This window comes from Lutra lutra, chromosome 2, assembly GCF_902655055.1.
Source record: "Lutra lutra chromosome 2, mLutLut1.2, whole genome shotgun sequence".
In the NCBI taxonomy this organism is placed as follows: domain Eukaryota; kingdom Metazoa; phylum Chordata; class Mammalia; order Carnivora; family Mustelidae; genus Lutra; species Lutra lutra.
The window spans coordinates 200,432,262-200,453,590 of NC_062279.1; the positions used below are offsets into that span (position 1 = coordinate 200,432,262).

The 21,329-nt window shown below is 36.4% G+C and overlaps 2 protein-coding genes across 2 annotated transcripts in view; one reads left to right on the top strand and one right to left on the bottom strand.

The window, feature by feature from the left end:
• Positions 1–21,329, top strand: part of NPFFR2 (neuropeptide FF receptor 2) — a 99,323-nt gene that overhangs the window by 16,325 nt on the left and 61,669 nt on the right. The gene's annotated exons all lie outside the window — the stretch shown is intronic.
• On the bottom strand, positions 17,464–18,355 carry LOC125093806 (myosin regulatory light polypeptide 9). The gene has a single exon (XM_047719489.1). The coding sequence runs from the start codon at positions 18,305–18,307 to the stop codon at positions 17,789–17,791; it is 519 nt and encodes a 172-aa protein (XP_047575445.1). The 5' UTR covers positions 18,308–18,355; the 3' UTR covers positions 17,464–17,788.

The window sequence follows — 21,329 nt, forward strand, 5'->3', positions numbered from 1 at the left end:
AGCCACAAATAAGAGGCCTTTGTGGAGGCACAGAAATACAGGTGGAGAACTTCCCACACACCACTGAGAAAAAATATCAGAGATTTGACACATTGGAGAGAATAAGAAGAACAGGTTCACTTTACCCACACCACCTTCCCATGAAGGGGGTACAGCTCCATCCCAAGGGAGCCCTTCTTGGCCCATGATTGCTCCTGCAGGGGAATGTGAGAGCATGAGGAGTGAGCATCCAGCTTTCCTGGCTGTGAGAGATGCTGCCAGATAGGCCCATGTATCTCCTGCCCCTTCAGAGTCCTGTCATGAGCTGCAGGCTAGGACCACAACAGCCAAGGCTTGAAATAGACGCAGATCCTAGTATCTGTGTCACAGACTGCACTGGGAGAACCACTTGTGAACCACTGGGGACTCCTCATCTACATATTTCCCCAATTGGCCCACTGGCACCCCCCCAAAAAAACTTTGCATGACTCACCCATATATCTACCCACCCACCTTGTGGCTAGCTCCCATTGGGAGCTTCATAGAGCAGAGAGAAAGCTTTTGCAGCTGGTAACTGGGCATAGTCAATAAGCTAGCCTAACATGTGGGCCTGGGAGATATCACAAACTTGAACATTTAGCACTGCTTTCAGGAAAATAAAGGAGAGGTTGTCCGCACTTAGCCTGGCTTGGTTTCAAGAGGAAACCCATAAGTTTAAGAATCCTGCTACCAAAGGCAAGAAGCAGCATGAAGCAAATGTAGCCATAAGATATGCATAAGCCGAAGAATACTTAGCAGGGCTAATGGAAGGTTTCTGTCCTGATATCTGTCAACAAACACTGGAGGAAATGACTGTTCCTGTAAATATGAAGACAGCCACACAAGATTTTAAGAAACATGAGAAATTAAGGAAACATGACACCACCAAAGGAACATAGTAATTTTCCAGTAACTGACCCCAAAGACAGAGATTTGTGATTTACCCAATTAAGAAGTCAAAATAGTGCTTTTAAGGAAGTTCGATGAGCTATAAGAAAACAGTTAATTCAAAGAAATCAGGCAAATAATACATGAATAAAACTAGAATTTTAACAAGAAGATAGAGATCAGAAAAAAAGAATCAAACACATTCTGGAGCTGAGGAATACAGTACATGAAATGAAAAATACAATAGAGAGTGTCAACAGCAGAAAGGACCAAGCAGAAGAAACCATGATGTAAAGGACACAAGGAGATGTATATAAGTCTCATTGTTACATAATATTAATTCCAGTATTGTTTGTAATAAAATAATAAAAGTCATTAGAAAATGGGTAAATATTCATATGATGAATATTAGACAATAATATATAATACTCATAATAATGGTATGATAATATATGAATAACATTCATATGATGAATATTAGATGTAGGTTAAAGGGCAGCTGTCACGCGTTGGTTACATAGAGAAACTCTGAGTGGATTTGAGACCTGCTCTGTCATAGTGTTAGTTATTCCTTCTTTCTCTGTAGCAGCTCTGTAAAACGTGGATAATAATACCTACCTCAAGAGTTAAGTATAGAACGAGTTAATCCATGTAAAGCATTTAGGACAATGGCTGTTACACAGAGAGAACTCATTAAATATTATTAAGAGTAAAAAGTAAACTAGATCTATCTATATGTACATGGGGGGAATCTTGAAAACACTATATTGAGTTCAAAGGAAAAAATTTCCAGAGTTAAGTATGCACTATGATAACTGAAATCAGTAGTAAATCAAATCCCCACAAATTAATACATTTTAATGTTTGCAAATTTTTTAGGAAGAATGTAAAAAATGGAATGTAATTATATATAAGTGCATATAATGATTGCCTGAAACAAAAGGACAAAGTATTGGGAGGATTTTTAAACTTACATTTTGTTTCATTCATAAAAATAACAGTCTTGCAACAAATGTGACAAAAGTTAATAGTTGTCAATACATAAGACTTGCTCATAATATAAAATTATATTTAAAATTTTTCAAAAAATTAAAAAAAATAAAATTTTAAAGCTAAAAGCTAAAAATGAAGTCAAAGTGGAAAAATTTTTATAAAAATATAAAAAGGAGATGCCTGGATGGCTCAGCTGGTTAAGCATCTGCCTTCAGGTCAAGTCATGAAGGCAGGTCCTGGAATTGAGCCCTGCACTGGGCTCCATGCTCTGCAGAGACCCTGCTTCTCCCTCTCCCTCTGTTGTTCCCTCTGCTTATGCATGCATGCTCTCTCTCTCTCTCTCTCAAATAAATAAAAAATCTTTAAAAAAATGTAAAAAGAACTAAAATATCATTTAATAAAGTTCTCATGAAATTAAGAAAAACACTAAAACTTCATATATTCTTTATTTCTTTTTTCTATTTTTACATTTTAATACCAGTGTAGTTAACATATAGTGTTAAATTAGTTTCAGGTGTACAATGTAGTGATTAGTACACGTTGCTGCAAATGGCAAGATTTCATACTTTTTGTGGCTGAATAGTATTCCAGCGTGTGTATGTGTATGTGTACCACTTTTTTATCCATTCATCTATTTTTGGACATGTGGGTAGCTTCCATAGTTTAGCTCTTATAAATTATGCTGCAAAAAGACATAGAGGCACATATATCTCTTTGAATTAGTGTTTTGAGGTAAATACTCAGTAATGCTCTTACTGTATCACAGGGTAGTTCTACTTTGAATCTTTTGAGGAGCTTTCATACTGTTTTCCACAGTGGCTGCACCAGTTTACATTCCCAACAGTGCAGGAGGATTCCTTTTTCTCCACATCTCCACTAACATTTGCTGTTTTCTTGAGTGTTCTATTTCAGCCATTCTGATTGGTATGAGGTGATATCTCATTGTGGTTTTAATTTGCATTTTCTTGATAAGTGATATTAAGCATCTTTTCATGTGTCTATTGGCCTTTTTTATGTGTTCTTTGGAAACATGTTTATTCAAGCTTATTATTTATTTATGTAATTAATTTTAGATTATTTGAGGTTTTTCTGATGTTGAGATGTATATGGTCTTTATGTATTTTGGACACTAGCTCTTTATTGGATATGTCTTTTGCAAATATCTTTTCCCATTCAGTAGGTTGTCTTTTAATTTGGTGGGTTGTTTCCTTTGCTATGCAGAAGGTTTTATTTCAGTATAGTTCCAATAGTTTATTTTTGCTTTTATTTTCCTTGCCTGAGGACATACTAGAAAGATGTTGCTAAGACCAGCGTTAGAGAAATTACTGCCTGTGCTGTCTTCTAGGATTTTTATGGTTTTACGTTTCACATTTACATTCTAATCCATTTTGAGTTTTGTTTTATGTGTGGTATAAGAATGTGGTCCAGGTTTACTCTTTTGCATTTAGCTCTCCAGTGCTCCCAGCACTGTTTGCTGGAGAGATTGTCTTTTTCCCATTGTAGATGCTTGAATCCTTTGTTAATAATTAATTAACCATATAATTGTGGATTTATTTCTATTCTGTTGATATATGTATTTATTTTTGTGTACAAGACAGTACCATACTGTCTTGATTACTACAGCTTTGTGATGCCTCCAGTTTTTTCTTCAAGATTGCTTTGACTATTCAGGGTCTTTGGTGGTTCCATACAATTTTAGGATTGTTTGTTCTAGCTCTGTGAAAAATGCTGTTGGTATTTTGATAGGGATTGCATTAAATCTGTAGATTGTTTTGAGTAGCATGGACATTTTAACACTATTTGTTTTTCTAATCTGTAAACATGGAATATCTTTCCTTTTCTTTGTGTTCTCTTTAATTTCTTTCATCAGTGCTTTATAGTTTTCAGAGTACAGTTCTTTTACTTCTTTAAGTTTATTCCTAGGTGTTTTATTATTTTTGGTGAAATTATAAATGGGATTTTTAAAAATTTCTTTTTTGTTTAAATTCAATTAGCCAACATATAGTACATTAGTTTCAGATGGAGAGTTCAGTAATTCATCATCTGCATATAACACCCAGTGCTCATTATAGCACATGCCTTCCTTAATGCCTATCATCCAGTTACTCCATCCCCCCACCCATCTCCCCTCCAGCAACCCTCAGTCTGTTTCCTATAGTTAAGAGTCTCTCGTGGGTGTCTCCCTCTCTGATTTCTTCCCATTCAGTTTTTCCTCCCTTCCCCTATGATCCTCTGAACTATTTATTCCACATGTGAGTGAAACCATATAATAATTGTCTTTCTTTGATTAACTTATTTCACTCAACATAATACCCTCCATTTCCATCCACATTGATGTAAATAGTAAGTATTCATTTTTTTTGATGGCTGAATAATAAACACACACACACACACACACACACATGCACATGCCACTTCTTTTTTTTTTTTAAGATTTTATTTATTTATTTGACAGATAGAGATCACAAGTAGGCAGAGAGAGGAGGAAGCAGGCTCCCTGCTGAGCAGAGAGCCCAATGTGGGGCTCGATCCCGGGACCCTGAGATCATGACCTGAGCTGAAGGCAGAGGCTTTAACCCACTGAGCCACCCAGGCGCCCCACACATGCTACTTCTTTATCCATTCATCTGCCAGTGGACATCTGGGCTCTTTCCATAATTTGTCTATTGTGGGCATTTCTCTTTCTGCGGATTCATTCTTAATGCATAGAAATGCAACAGATTACTATATATTGATTTTGCAATATATGGTATAGTATATAACGATTTTACTGAATTCATTTATCAGTTGTAGTAGTTTTCTGGTGAAATTTTTAGGGTTTTCTCTATAGAGTATCATGTCATCTACAAATAGTGAAAGTTTTACTTCTTCTTTACCAATTTGGATACCTTTTATTTATTTTTGTTTTTTGATTGCTATGGCTTGGACTTCTAGTAGTATGTTGAATAAAAGTGATGGAGTAGAATCCTTGTCTTGTTGCTGACCTTAGGGGAAAAGCTCTGTTTTTCCCCATTGAGTATGATGTTAGCTGTTGGTTTTTCATATAAGGCCTTTATTTTGTTGAGGTACCTTCCTGTTAAATCCATCTTTTTGAGGTTTTTCATCGTGAATGGATGATGAATCTCGTCAAATGCTTTTTCTGTATCTGTTGAAATGGTCCTATGGCTTTTATCTTTCCTCTTGATGTTTATGATATTGATTGATTTGTAAATATTGAACCATCCTCACACCCTGGGAATAAATCCCATTTGATCATGGTTAAATGATATATGATTAATATATTGAACTTGGTTTACTAATATTTTGTTGTAGGTTTTTGCATAAGTTTTTTAAGATTTTACTTTTAAGTAATCTCTACACCTAATGTGCCATTCAAACTTATAACCCTGAGATCAAGAGTCCCATACTCTGCTAAAGGAGCCAGTCTGGCACCCTTGCATCATTTTCATCAGAGCTATTGGCCTATGGTTGGTTGGTTGGTTGATTTATTTATTTATTTATTTATTTCTGTAGTATCTTTATCTGTTTTTGGCAGCAGGGTAATGCTGTCTCCCTAGAATGCATTTGGAAGCTTTCCTTCCTTTGCTTTTTTTTTTTTTTTTTGGAATAGACTATTCCAAAGAAGAATAGGTATTAAATATTCTTTATTTTTTTAAAGATTTTATTTATTTATTTATTTGAGAGAGAGAGAGAACATGAATAGGGGGAGAGAGGTAGAGAGAAAGGGAGAAGGGGCTTCATCCCCAGACCCGAGATCATGACCTGAGCTGAAGGCAGATGCTTAACTGACTGAGCCACCCAGGCACCCCTTAACTCTTTAAATCTGGCCCTCAACTTTGTTGTTGTTGTTGTTGTTGTTGTTGTTGGGAGTTTTTATGATTACTGATTCAATGTCATTACTAGTCATTGCTTTGTCCAAATTTTCTATTTCTTCCTGCCTCAGTCTTGATAGATTATATGTTTCTAGGAATTTATCCATTTCTCCTATGTTATCCAATTCCTCGGCATATAAATTTTCATAATAATCTCTTACAATAGTTTGTACTTCTGTGGTATTGGTTGATATTTCTCCTCTCTCGTTTGTGGCTTTATTTATTTGGGTCCTTTCTCTTTTCTTTTTGATAAGTACAGCCTGAGGTTTACCAATTTTATTAATTTTTCCAAATAAACAACTCCTGGTTTCATTGATCTGTTCTATTTTGTATTTGTTTCTGTATAATTTATTTCTGCTCTAATATTTATTATTTCCATCCTTTTGCTGGCTTTAGGCTTCATTTGTTATCCTTTTTCTAGATCCATTAGGTGTAAGGTTAGGTTGCTTATTATTTTTTTGTTGTTGTTGTTCTTGCTTCTTGAGATAGGCTTGTATTTCTATGAACTTCTTTCTAGTTTCATAGCATTGTGATCAGAAAAGATGCCTGGTATGCTGGATGGGGGTTGGTAACTGGGTGATGGACATTAAGGAGGGATGTGATATAATGATACTGGGTATTATATAAGCCTGGTGAATCACTGAACCCTACCTCTGAAACTAATAATACACTATATGTTAATTAATTGAATTTAAATTTTAAAAACAGATTTGAGCAAGAAGAGATTAATATAGATAACTAGATGCTTGCAAAATTGTTGGGAGAACTGGTGGAATGAAAGTCAAGGAAAGCTACTGCTGAATCTCAGGCTTATTCCAAAATTTTAAAGAATCAGGAATTTTCAGGACACATAAGAAACTACTACCAGTTATCAAAGCTCCCTGTTATAGAGGGTGGGTGGCTTGCAAGAACGCTGTGAGTCCACCAAAACATATGCTACTTCCCTCTGCTGTCAGAGGAGCAATAGTATCACTTCTCTCTTCTGTCCTCCCAACTTCATTTGAGTAGCTCTTGTTGTCAGTGTCTAACATGGAGCTCTGCTGGCAAGGTTAGGTACAAAGAAATGCAGTGAAGGATATGGGAATGCTGATGAGTTGGCAATAGCCATGTGGGATAGTCTATTATTTTGGCTACTCAGCATTCTTACACATCTTTCTATGCATGTTGAACTTCCAAACTGCAAGATTAACAGCATCAGTCTTCTATCTAAATTGGTGAAAATCTCTCTCATGGAATTGAAGACGTGCTTACCCTCTTTCCAAATATAGGAAACCTATCACTTTATCCATTTCTGTGTGGTGCTCATTCCTCTGTCATAATCCTCCTTGTATATCCAGTAATCTGAAGACTAATTATAATTTTAACCACTACCAACATGCATTGTATGTTATACTAGTAGAAGAGAAAGAAGGTATAAAATAAAAGAGAAAGAATATTATGCACTACACAGATATTACCTAAGAAAGCAAAATGAAAATACTCATAATTAATATACCCTTCATTTATGTACTTAGTATTACTAAGTATATTGAATGAAGGGTATATTAATTATATTAATCTAATAGAATAGATTAGATTAGATATTATCTATCATATCATATTATCTATCATTATATTAATACATGTATCTATATTAATCTAATAGATTAGAATTGGTATTTGTGACTTCATTCACTACTTATTCATTGTCAGTTTGATCTCAGTAGGGATGTTTATTGATTTTGTTCTTTACCAAGCTGACTGATCCAAACTTTCATTCTTGATATCCCACCTGTACTGGGTTGTTGTAGATTCCATTTAGTTTTAGCACTGGATATGGAAGTATTAAGAAAGTCTTCTAGAATCTAGACATACTTTCATTGTATGTAACAACAACCCTACATCCCCATAATAATCTGATAAATCCCTTCAAATGGTACAGTAATCTCCTTCTTTGCCTCCTGGTTAAATGACACTATGACAAGTTAAATGAGTTCTCAACTACCCATTCATTGGAGCTATTTTTATGTTCTCTGGTGATGGCACTCTTCATTAGGAACAAAAAAGTTAAACCAGAAATGTTTAAAGATGTAGGACTGGGATGGAAAATTTTTTTGTTGGATTACTATGAGTACTAGGGAAAGAAACTACTCCTGTACTCTGGTATTCTGTTATGGGAAAGGCCTGTGTATTCTGTTATGGGAAATACACAGCATAAATGGTTGTGTTTCAGAAGAAATAGAGCAATTTGTAGGATTGGCTTCAGTCTGAAAAGAGTTTCCCAAGGAGCTAGTTGACTGTTCTATGAAGTCATCCATTGTTCCTGAGCGACAGATTCCATGAAAAGACCATTGGACCTACTGGATACCATGTGATTGCTTTCCTTATTTTTCTGTAAAATATGTCTGGAGCAGAAGCACAATGGGCAGTGTGCTATGGAAGTGACTCATGTATTTAATAACTGTTAGATAATACTATGACAAAAGTATCGCAGGAGAAAAGATAAATTGATATCCATAGTAAGAGTCTATTTTAGTAAGGAACAAATCTTATTGCAATGGTGTTAGCTATTGCATCAAAAAGGAAAACTCATTGAACCCATATATAAGGGTTATTGAACTCATATATAATATTCAATGATATTCTATTGATAAACCACTTAACTAAGCACAGGGTAGTTTGGGAAAGAGACTGGGTAACTACCTGGAATAGGTCATATCATATACCTCAGTATAGAGAGTCTCCATTTGGTGGGGATTCACATGAAACATGACTTCACAAACTTGTATTCATTTATTTTTAAAAAATATTTTATTTATTTATTTGAGAGAGTGATCATGCGAGAGAGAGCACACAGGCAGGAGCAGAGAGAGAGGGAGAAGCAGACTCCACTGAGCAGGGAGCCAGACGCGGGGCTTGATCCCAGGAACCTGGGATCACTACCTGAGGTGAAGGCAGATGCTTCACCAACTGAGCCACCCAGGCACTCCACCTGTGTTTATTTAAATTGCCTGATCTATGTATTTCATTCCCAGGGCCCATACCACCAGTAATCCAGTATTGGTCCATTAGTCATTGATAATTCATCACTATACACTCATATCTTTGAAATCTCTCATGGCAGATAAACTACACAACAAAATTACGAATTGATTTTCTATCCAGGAAAAGGAAGGTTTCCTTTTCCTGGAGTTCCTCAGAGCCACTCCTAGGCTGTCTTTTTCTGGTTTGTGTCCACATCCTATGGAACCATTCAACTTTTCATAAGGAATTCTGCAAGATGCCTTCGGTGTAGATAGAGAGCAAAAGTAGATGTGAAAGTTGTGGGAGCTTACTTGTATAACTCATTTGTAATTTCAGGACCTATTCAAGTCTGGTCATGTATATGCCAATTCAACAAGTTTGGTAGATCAGAAAATACCCAGAGCACAAATCAGGCCACAGGTCATTTATTCTTGCATTGTCAGGAGTTATGTCTCAATCTAAGCACAGTGACAAGATAGAAACTATTTTTGAAAAGGTCATTTGCCAGTTTCAAAGGAGAATATGTACATGCCGCAAAACCCTTACACCTGGCTCTGTTTTTCTCACCCTAGTTTTGCCTGAATTTCCATTCGTCATCCCTTCCTGTCACAGATCTTTCAAACACAACTGGATCTCTGTTAACTTAAGGCCATTTGGCACAGCAGCTTACACCACTGCCTTAATCTGCTGCAAAAACCTTCCATTGCTCTGGGCTCTGCTAGAATTTAACAACTGTAAGGTTTATTTAGCAAATACATCAGTAATCCGTAGTCAATATTGTTTAGAGAGGTCAGATGGGCTCATCAAGTGCTATGCTTTTTAGTTGTTGAAGGATTCAAGATGAAGAAACTTCCTTTTGGATCATTATTCCCCTAAAAACTTCATTAAGGTGGCAGGTACTTGAATTTTTGTGGAGATTATCTCCTACCCTCTGACACCTTTATGTCTTATCAAGGCATCTACTCTATTAATTAATTTCTGTTCACCAGCTCTGATTAATATTATTTCATCATTTTAGTAGACTGGTAACTAGAATGTGAACAAGGTAGCCTGAAAGCTAGGTTATGAAACAGAACTGAAGAATTTACATAGTTCAACATAGACTTGAGATAAAGGAATGAAGATGTATTATTGTCTCTGCACAGTGAAAGCAAATTAGTTTTATTGTAGTCTTTGGCCATGGCATAGATGAAGAGATTTTTCAGACAAAGAGCTGCATATCAGGTTCCAGGGGGTTTGCTGATTCATTCCCATACCCGTAATATGTGTACTTCTGGAATAGTAAACTCAATGAGAATCAATACTGGACTTAGATTACAATAAGACTCTCATTCTCTAAGATCTGTCTTCTTTTTTTCTCCACTTAAGAAAAATCTATTTTAGATTTGTGTATAATTGATATATAGAGAACCATACATATCCAATGCACACAATTTGATCAGTTTGGATATACACTGTACATTTATGCTACCATCAACACAATCAAGGTAGTAGACCTATCCAACACACCCCAGTTTCCTTGTATTTCTTTGTTTTGGTTTTATTTTGTGGTAAGAACACTTAACATAATATCAATTCCTTTAACAAATTTTGAAATGTGTGTTAACGATACGTACTATGTTGTATAGCAGATCTCTGGAATTTATTCATCTAGCATAGCAAACTTTATATCCATTGAATACTAACTTCCCATTTCCTTCATTCCCTAGCTCCTGGCAACCACTATTATATTCTTTGCTTCTATGAGTTTGACTGTTTTTGATACCTCTTGTAATATTTATCCTTCTGTGACTGGGTTATTTCACTTAATATAATGTCCTATAGCTCCAAACATGTTGTCAAAAATAGCAAGAGTTTATCCTATTTTCAGATGAATAATATTACCTCATATGTATATACCATATTTTCTTTATCCTTTCATCTTTTGTTGGACAATTGGGTTGCTTCTATATTTCAACTATTATGAATGATACTGCAGTGAACATTGGAGTGCAGATATCTCTTTAAGATCTGAATTTCAATTCATTTGGATATATCAGATAGCTGGATCATATAGAAGTTCTATTTTTAACTTTTTGAGGAAGCCCTGTGGTTTTTTATCTTCCAAATTTTTATCTAAATTCCAGTTAGTTAACATACAGTGTAATATTTGTTTCATGTGTAGGATTTAGTGATTCATCACTTAAAAGCAATACCCAATGCTTATCACAAGTGTCCTCCTTAATAGCCATTACCTATTTAACCTATCCTCCTGCCCACCTCCCTTCCAGCAATCCTCAATTTGTTCTCCAGAGTTAAGAGTCAACTTTATGGTTTTCCTCTCTCTTTTTCCTCTATGTTCATATGTTATGTTTCTTCAATTCCACATATGAGTGAAATCATACAGTATTTGTCTTTCTCTGACTTATTCTGCCTAGCATAATAGTCTCTATCTCCATCCATCTCATCACAAATGGCAAGATTTCATTCTTTTTGATGGCTGAGTGATATTCCTGTGTGTGTGTGTGTGTGTGCGTGCGCACGCGCGCGCGTGCATGCACGTGCCACTTCTTTATCCATTTATCAGTCAGTGGGCATTTGGGATCTTTCTGTAATTTGACTACTTTTGATAATGCTGCTAAAAAACATTGGGGTGCATGTAACCCATCAAATTATTATTTTTATATTCTTTGGGTAAATATCTAGTAATACAATTGCTGGATAATAGGTTAGTTCTAGTTTTAACTTTTAGAGGAATGTCCATACTCTTTTCCAGAGTAGTTGCACCAGCTTACATTCTGACCAATAATGTAAGAGGGTTCCCCTTCTCTACATCCTTGCCAACACCTGTTGCTTCATGACTTGTCAATTTAATCATTCTGACAAGTGTGAGCTAACATCTCATTGTAGCTTTGATTTCTATTTCCCTGATGATGAGTGATGTTGAGCCTCTTTTCATGTGTCTGTTAGCCATCTGGATGTCTTCTTTGGGAAAATGTCTATGCATGTCTTCTGCCCATTTTTCAACTGAATTATTTGTGTTTTGGGTATTAAATTTTATAAGTTCTTTATATGTTTTGGATAGTAACACCTTATCAGATATGCCATTTGCAAATATCTTCTCCCATTCTGATAGATGACTCTTAATTTTGTTGATTGCTTCTTTTGCTTTGCAGAAGATTCTTATCTCGATGAAGTCCCAATAATTTATTTTTGCTTTTGTTTCCCTTGCCTCAAGAGACCTATCTGGTAAGAAGTTGCTATGGCCGATGTCAAAAAGGTTACTTGTGTTCTCCTCTAGAATTTTGATGGTTTCCTTTCTCATATTAGGTCTTTCATCCATTTTGAATTTTTGTTTATGGTGTAAGCAAATGGTCCAGATTCATTCTTTCACATGTTGCTGTCAAGTTTTCCTAACACCCAACACCATTTGTTGAAGAGACTGTCTTTTTTCCATTGGATAGTCTTTCCTGTTTTGTCAAAGATTTGTTGACCATAGAGTTGAAGGTCCAATTCTGTTCCATTGATCTATGTGTCCGTATTTGTGTCAGTACCATACTGTTTGATCACTAGAGCTTTTTAATATACCTTGAAGTCCAGACATTGTGATGCCTCTGGCTTTACTTTTTTAACAAGATTGCTTTTGTTATTCAGGCCACTTTATTTGATAAAAAGCATCAACAAAATAAGAATAGAGGCAACATAACTCAGCATCATAAATACAATATACAAAAACCCCACAGCTAATATCATCTTCAATGGAGGAAAACTGAGAACCTTTCCTCTACACTCAGGAACAAGAAAGGGATGTCCACTCTCAGGACTGTTATTTAACACTGTACTGGAAGTTCTAGCCTCAGCAATTAGACAACAAAAGGAAATAAGGAAATAAAAGGCTTTTAAATCAGCAAAGAATTCAAAACTTTCACTATTTGCAGATGACATGATGCTCTATATAGAAAACCTGGAAGACTCTACCAAAAATTTGCTAGAACTGATAGATGAATTCAGTGAAGTTGCAGGAAACAAAATCAATGTACAGAAATCTGTTGCATTTCTTTCTATACACCACTAATGAAGCAGTGGAAAGAGAAATCAAGGAATCATTCCCCTTTACAACTGCACCCAAAACCATAAGATCCTAGGAGTCAAGTTAATCTAAGAGGTAAAAGACCTGTACCCTGAAAACTATAAAACACTTATGAAAGAAACTGAAGATGAGACAAAGAAATGGAAAAACATCCCATGTTCATGGGCTGAAAGAAAAAATATTGTTAAAATGTCTATCCTAAGACACCTGAGTAGCTCAGTGGGTTAAGCCTCTGCCTTCGGCTCAGGTCATGATCTCAAGGTCCTGGGATGGAACCCTGCATCGGTCTCTCTGCTGAGCAGAGAGACTGCTTCCCCATCTCTCTCTCTACCTACTTGTGATCTCTCTCTCTGTGTCAAATAAATAAATAAAATATTAAAAAAAAGATGTCTATCCTACCCAAAGCAATCTACACATTTAATGCACTCACATCAAAATATCACCAGAAATTTTTACAGAGTTAGAACAAACAATCCCAAAATTTCTATAGTTCCTTATGTTTTCCATAGTGGCTGCACCCATTTATATTCCCACCAACAGTGTACAAGAGTTGCAATTTCTCCACAACCTCACTAACACCTATTATTATTTAAAAAACTTGATAGCCATCTGTCTTCTTTACATCACAAATAGGTAAACTTGAATGTTAGAATGAACAACTCTGTGTCTTTGAGATCTGGGATAGTGGCACCAATATTTACCTTGCTTCCAGGGATTTGGTAATTGGTTTTGGTTTGTCATCTTTGCTGAGAAGAGGAAGTTACAGGGTCGTAAACTTGGCTATTCCTACCCTAATATCAGTAACTCTATGGATCAGGGAACCAAGATTCCAACTACTGAGCACAACTATTCCAAATTTATATGTAGTAATTGCGGGGAGAAAAGAGCCATTGTGTGTTTGCAGACCCATTATAAGAGAGACCCAGGCTGATATCCCATTATCACCTGAACCTCTCCAAATCTCAACTATGACCTGTGATTTACATTACCATTTTGGGAACCCCCTTTTTTTTTAAAGATTTTTTAAAATTTTTATTTGTTTGATAGACAGAAATCATGAGTAGGCAGAGAGGCAGGCAGAGAGAAAGGGGGAAGCAGGCTCCCCTCTGAGCACAGAGCCAGATATGGGGCTCTATCCCAGGACCCTGAGATCATGACCCGAGCCAAAGGCAGAGACTTTAACCCACTGAGCCACCCAGGTGCCCCAGGGAACCCACATTTTAATAATACAAGAAATCCCAGAAGATCTGGTTATTTTTTTGCCGAGAGAATCATCACCTTGATAATTAGAGAATCATTATCTTTACAATTAACTGCAGTTTCCCTTATTAAGATGTTTATGAAAATATTTGAGGTAGTGATACATAATACTTATTCAAGTGAATCCAACTTTCCATTTATTTGAGATACTTTGAGTCTGTAATCTGGTTCTGGTCTGGAAAATGGGTGAAAGATTATGGTTTTCCATTGTAATGATTTGAGGCAGGTATCCTATCTTCATTCCTAAAATATGACTTTAAAAAGTTGAACTACTTTAGCTCAAGTCAATAACCTTTTGCAGTGATCTCTGTGAGTCAACAGTTCTTACTACCAAATTAAACATGCTTCCAATATTAGGAGAGGAGCATTCACTTTTTGTTATGTGGTTCCAAAGAAGTCGGAAACCAGATCACCTGAGTCCTTTTAATCATAATTCTACCACAAAGCCCTAATACAGCAGCTGCTTGGACATTCTAAATCTTGTCTTCAGTAGACACTTCATTCCATTCAAACACCTGTGATAATTTAACTTGTTTGTTACTATAGGCTATAGGTTACGAGTATTCCATTTTCCAATGGTAGTGAGGTCATCATTTAATCAAACTGTGTTAAATAACCAATGTTTGATTGCCATTTTTGAACTTGTATTTCCTCAAACCACTTAGATAGTTAACATAATGGCCAGTCATGGTTCCATCAAAAGAATAGTCTCCCAAGAGGAGAAAAGCATTTAATTCAGGGAATTTTATGTTCACAAAAGCATCAGATTTTGTACTGGAGAATCAATAATCAGGGAAAGCTGCTACTGGCTCTGTTCTCTATCAGACTTCTGAAAATCAGGAAGGTGTAGAAGCAAAGATCTTATCTGACTGCAAAGCTGAAATTCACAATTTAGAGAGCACTCAGAGGTTAGTGAAAGACTTGTATCTGCTGCAGCCCATACAGGAACCTGTTATTGGTTGAGGAGCAAATTTAGATTTCTGTCTCTCCTCCACCTTCCAAATCTCATGTAATGCCTTTCACTACTGGACCTAACCTAGGGCAAAAGAAATTTCTTGGTTTCTAGTTCTTGTGATAACGGAAGAATATAGACAAGGGTAAGAATGGTGCTAATCTATTACCAGGCAAACTGACACAGTGGTTAAGAGTATAGCTATACTACCTGAGTTCAGATTCTGGTTCCATCATCTCCTAGTTGTGTGACTTTTGGTAGGCCACCTAATATCTCTGTGCCTCCATTGTGCCGGGTGAAATGTAGGTAACCATCCTACTTCAAAGAAATTTGGGGAATTAATGCACATAAAATATGTGTAACAATGCCTGGCATATAGTAAGGATTAATGCATTAAGGAATTATTATTAAAACTTGTAAATGCAGTTTTCTGCAAGCCTTTGGTAAGACTATGGTCTTGCCAAAATCCAAACAAAATTACTAGGCATCAGATAACCTGTTTGGAACTGTTTGGTACCTAAGTTTTTGTTTTTGTTTTTGTTTATAGGTGCTCCTTCCTAGAGTCATTCCAGGAGTCATAATAATTTAACTTCTCCAAGTGTACTTTATGTTTAAGGCTACATATTGTAGTAGCTAGTAGGTTTAATTAGCTTTGTTTTTAGGAAGAGAAGCACCACTATGTGAAGATTTGGGGTAACATTAATTAAATCAATTTTTTTTTTGTTTTACTTTTTCATGAAGACCAAGGAAAACTTTTTAAAAATATCACAATTTCTGGGACGCCTGGATGGCTCAGTTGGTTAAGCCGCTGCCTTCGGCTCAGGTCATGATCCCAGGGTCCTGGGATCGAGTCCCGCATCGGGCTCCTTGCTCAGTGGGGAGCCTGCTTCTCTCTGTGCCTCTGCCTGCCACTCTGCCTGTTTGTGTTCTCCCTCGCTCTCGCTCTCTCTCTCTCTGACAAATAAATAAATAAAATCTTTTTAAAAAATCACAATTTCTCTTTTGAGTAGGATTACAAATGTGTTCTTAGAAAAAAGTCTGTCTTAGGGATCTTTATATACTTAAAATACCCCCAAAGTTTTCTCCCTACCCATAAAATAATAAAACACAGACTAATGACCTTATAATTTTAATTTCTCTAAAATGTTTCTCCAGAAACATTGATTGGAATATAATTAAATATTTTACCCACTGAGTTTATAATTCCTTAATGCTTTAAAATCCCTTAAAAAGTAGACATATTTTAATAGATTGATTGCAAAAAATGAGTGTAATTCTTTATTCCTCTCTGTATCGGTGCCCTTTGTATATGAACTTGGAGATTCTCTCAGAAAGAGGTAGAGACTTTCTCTAAGCATTGTGCTGGTGACTTGTTATTTGTCAATATGAAGTGATGGCACTCCAAGACTTGAGGTCTTGTAACTTACACTCTCTCTTACTCCTCTGCTTTTATCACGAGAACATGCCTAAGCCCCAGCTAGCCTGCTAGAGGATCAGACTTCTAGATACACATGGAGGCAGAGCTGAATCATCCCATTTTTCCAATCAAAGGTCAGACATGTAAAATAAGCCCAGTAAAGAGTAGCAAAGCCAACCTGACCAAAGCTGACTATGGGAACTGACCAAAAATGACTATGGTTAGCTGACCAAAGATGACTATGGGAGCCCCACCAAACGAAGTTCAAATTAGCAGATTTTCCAATAACCTTTAGAGGGACAAAAATTATTACAGCCCTCTAAGGTTATATAGTTTGCTACACAACATTTTTCTTGTAATAGATATATACAGTGATATAAAGATTAAAAAAAAACAGAGCAGTGAGTATAATTAAATCCAAAAATTATTTTTTATTTAGCAAAGTCAGGAAGGCAGTGTTCCCATGTCTTTTTTTTTTTTTTTTTTTTTTTTTTGCAATAAAAAATACTGGATTGTATTTCCAACATTTTGAAATACAATACAAAAAAATCTTTTTGGTAAGAAACATTCCATAGAAACTTTTGGGCCTAAAATAGTTTAAAAATTAGGACAAATTAAAATTACGTGGCCTGGTCTAATTTTAAATGACATCAAGTAATGCACAAAAGCTTACAACAGATAAGGAGGGATGTTGACAGGTATGTTAAATTTTAGGGTTTAAAGCTACCAAAGCTAGCATGTCTATGCAAATTCTATAGAAAATTATTTTTAAAACTGAAAGACAAAGTACAGGAACCCCGGTTAAGGCAGTTAAGACTGGATTTCTTTGGGAGGGGGAGGAATATATAGTAGAGAGAGGATTGTTAGGGAAACTGGAAGGAATAATGGAGAGGTCTAACAACCATATAATTTTCTAGGATTTGTCTCATTTACCCTTCCTTAGAAGATGCAACTAACAAAAGCCTATTTTGGTAAATAAGTTTTAAACAAGTAAGTTTTTTATCATAAAGTTTAATTTGGTTCAGAAAAAATTGAGTGAATAACTTTCTCTGAAAAAATATACTGACTCTGTGTAGACTGCAGTTATTTTGGGAGGGGGCTGGTAAGTTAAATTGCCCTTTTTCTATTCTGAAAATCATAAAAAATCCCATTTCCAGTCTGATTATAGAGATGCATGTGCCCAAAATGGCTGAGAATAAATACAACAAGAAAGGCAAAAGCTGCAAAGCTCAGGGCATGCAACAGACTCTAAGAGAAAGTCTCAGAAATACCCAAAGTGGCAACAAGGAACGTTTGGCTGGAATCTGAAGTTCTTTTCAGTCATCTTTGTCTTTTGCTCCATGTTTAAGGATGCGTGTGAACTCAATATAATTGAAATTTCCCTTTTTGTCGATAGGCGCTTCTCTGTACAGCTCATCCACCTCCTCGTCTGTAAACCGATCTCCCATGGTTGTCAGCAGCTCTCTCAGGTAATCTTCCTGGATGGTGCCAGTTGCTTCTTCATCAAAGCAAGCGAAAGCATTTCTGATGACATCTTCCGGATCTGTGCCATTTAACTTTTCACCAAACATAGTGAGAAACATGGTAAAATTTATGGGCCCAGGAGCCTCATTCATCATGGCATCCAGATACTCATCAGTTGGATTTTTTCCTAAGGAGGCAAGCATATCATGCAAATCTTCCTTGTCAATGAAACCATCTCTGTTCTGATCAATCATGTTGAAGGCCTCTTTGAATTCCTGAATCTGTGACTGATCAAACATGGCAAATACGTTGGATGTTGCGCGCTGGGGGCGCTTCTTGGTGGTCTTGGTCTTTGCCCTTTTGCTCGACATGGTGGCGTTTAAATCCCTGCACAGCCGCGAGAATCCAAGCACTTGGGTAACCCCCTCGCTGCCCTGGCTGCTGCTATCAACTCTTCTACCCCCAGACTCCCTAAAACCAATACTTCCGGCCTCCTCCCATGTCTTTTTTAATTCTTAAGTTGTACTTTGTTTTGGAGAAGTGTTAATATTCTTTTTGTTTGTTTCAAGTTTTATTTATTTATTTATTTAAATAAAACTAGAACTAATGTTCTAGTCAGTTAACATTAGCATAACATTAATTTCAGGTATGCAATATATTGATTCGTCACTTACATACAACTCCCATGTCTTTTGATTCTTTTCTAAATATGAAATGCAAAGCTTTCAGAAACATAAGGGAAAGTTAGATCACTTTTTTGATTATCAAAAGCATGTTTATATTTATTATTCTTCCAAAAGTCTATAAGCAAATATGCAAGTAAGATGAATTTGTTCATTCTTCACATTTTACATTCTGCATTTATTACTTGCTTATGTTGAAATTAATAAGGGAATTTGAAGAAATGGTTTCCCTTTAATATTGCTGTGCAGGAGGGAAATCAGTCTCTAAAGAAATCTGTCTCAAAGCAACTAATGAGGAAAAGAAAAAAAACTTTCCTAAGTATGTTGGAGTTGTGGAGATGCTCTGACACCTAAGAGAAAAATGTTGCAAGTGGAAAGCAGTGCAATTTCAAACACGGAATATACAGGCTTTCAAAGCAAAATATCAGCTGGCACAAATAGAAATAAAAACACCCTAAAAATTTGGTTAAGAAAGGCAAGAGTGGTTATTTCTCAGCAAACCCACTTTTAACTCAATACCAGTGAAGCTTTGCAGCTGGGGTGAATAGGACATGAAAAACACTTTATGAGAGGAGGGGGCTCAACTTAATTCAAGAAAACCAAGGCTTTTGGTCTATTAGGTACGGAGGATACAGACTGGGCCAAAGCTAGTGATTGTTAATCTGTATGAAAAGCAGAGTAAAAGCATACATAAGGTGTGGGCAATAAAATTTGCTTACATAATCAGAGAATGGATCATAGACAAGGAAATAATGTGATCAGGTCTCAATTTATGCTTTAATTTACCAGATCAAATAAGTGTTGGCAGTATAAAAGGGAAATATATGTATAAAACCATAGACATGTGAATAAGTGAGCCCTAAAGAGAAAATTCCATCTACCTGGAGCATAGGTGCTCTGGGATAGAAGAGGATGGAGATAAGATATGATAGTAAAGATGACATGTTAATTACCTATTGTTGCAGACAAATTATCCCAAAACTTAGTTGCTTAAAACATTTGTGTCTGAGTTTCTGTGGGTCAGGAATTGGGTGTGATTTAACTATCTTCTGGCTCATGGTCTCTTGTAAGATTTTTGTTATATTCTGTCCCTTAGAAGCAAATCACTAGGTCCTGTGCCCATTCAAGGAAGAGGGCAGAGATAGCAGGAAGAAGTCGTCACTGGGGTTGTTTTAGAAACAACCTCCACAATGGAGTAAAAGTAATTCCTTCCATCAGAAATAATGGTATTCTAGGAAAGAGGTGGGTGAGGGAAAGAGGGAAAAATGAAATTGCTGAAGTAGGCAAGTGGCAAACTGGGGAGAATATTTTCACGTCCCAGAGGAATGACAGGAGAGCTTGTATAAGGAGACAAACTGTTCCTGTGTTGAGGCTAAGGAATGCTAATGTTTGTCACCAAAAAGATTCTGGAACAAAAGGTCTTCAAGTGCCTCAGCAAAGGCCTGACAGCTTACAGATGAACACAGCACTGGCGTGCAGTGGTGGGGACACCTGTTCCTACCCCACAGGTGTGCTGCTGCCAGAGAGATGTTTGCAGCCTCACCTGCCTGCCAAGTCTGAACAGAAACGTGAGGCAAATGACAGAGGGCAATATCAATGCATCCAGGCGCCCCTTGGTCAAAGAAATGTGAAACAAAGCACCTGGCACAGGGGACTCAGTGAAAAACAGAACTGAACATGACGGACAGTTTGCCCAAAAATAGTACTGAGAACATTACAAAATTTAAAGCATAAAAAGACTTTATAAAATGAAAAAAAATCATTAGAATGGATTCGAATTATTCTGTAGGCAAGTGGAAAGAGAGAATATTAAGAATTGAGAACTAGATCAGTGACCTAGTATATCAAGTTAAAGAAATGGTTCTCTGAAAAAAAAAATGAGACACAAAATACAATGAGATGGAAATAACAGATGCTTAAATTGTAAATAATATAAATTCTAGAAGAGAAAGTAATGGAGAAAGAACAAGGAATTAATAAATAAAGTGTGTGAATAATGCTGCAATGAATGTAGGGATGTATATTCTTTTCAAATTAGTGTTTTCATATTCTTTGGGTAAATACCCAGTAGCAGAATTACTGGATCATATGATAATTTTAATTATTTTTAATTTTTGAGGACCCTCCATACTGTTTTCCCCTGTGGCTGCAGCAGTTAGCATTCCCACCAACAGTGCACAATGGTTCTTTTTCCCACATTCTTGCCAACACTTGTTTTTTGTGTTTCTGGTTTTAGCCATTCTGACATCTATGAGGCAATATCTTGTTGTTTTTGTTGTTGTTGTTGTTGTTGTTTTAAGATTTTATTTATTTGGCACAGAGAGAGAGAGTGAGAGAGAGAGAGTACAAGCAGGATGAGATGCAGAGCCAGAAGCAGACTCCCCTTCTGAGCGGGGAGCCCGATGTGGGCTCCATTCTGGACTCCAGGATCATGACCTGAGCTGAAGGCAGACACCCAACTGACTGAATCACCCAGGTGCCCCTCACTGAGGGTTTGATTTGCTTTTCCTTGATGAAGAGTGATGTTGAGCATCTTTTCATGTGTCTGTTGGCCATCTGAATGTCTTCTTAGGAGAAGTGTTTATGTCTTCTGCCCAATTTTTAATTTCAGTTCTTAATATATTTTGGATACTAACCACTTTTTGGATATGTCATTTGTAAATATCTTCTCCCATTAAGTAGGCTATCTTTTTGATTTGAATGTTTCCTT

Coding starts and splice junctions, on each gene's coding strand:
- LOC125093806 (XM_047719489.1), bottom strand. CDS start 18,307: ATGTCGAGCAAAAGGGCAAAGACCAAGACCACCAAGAAGCGCCCCCAG.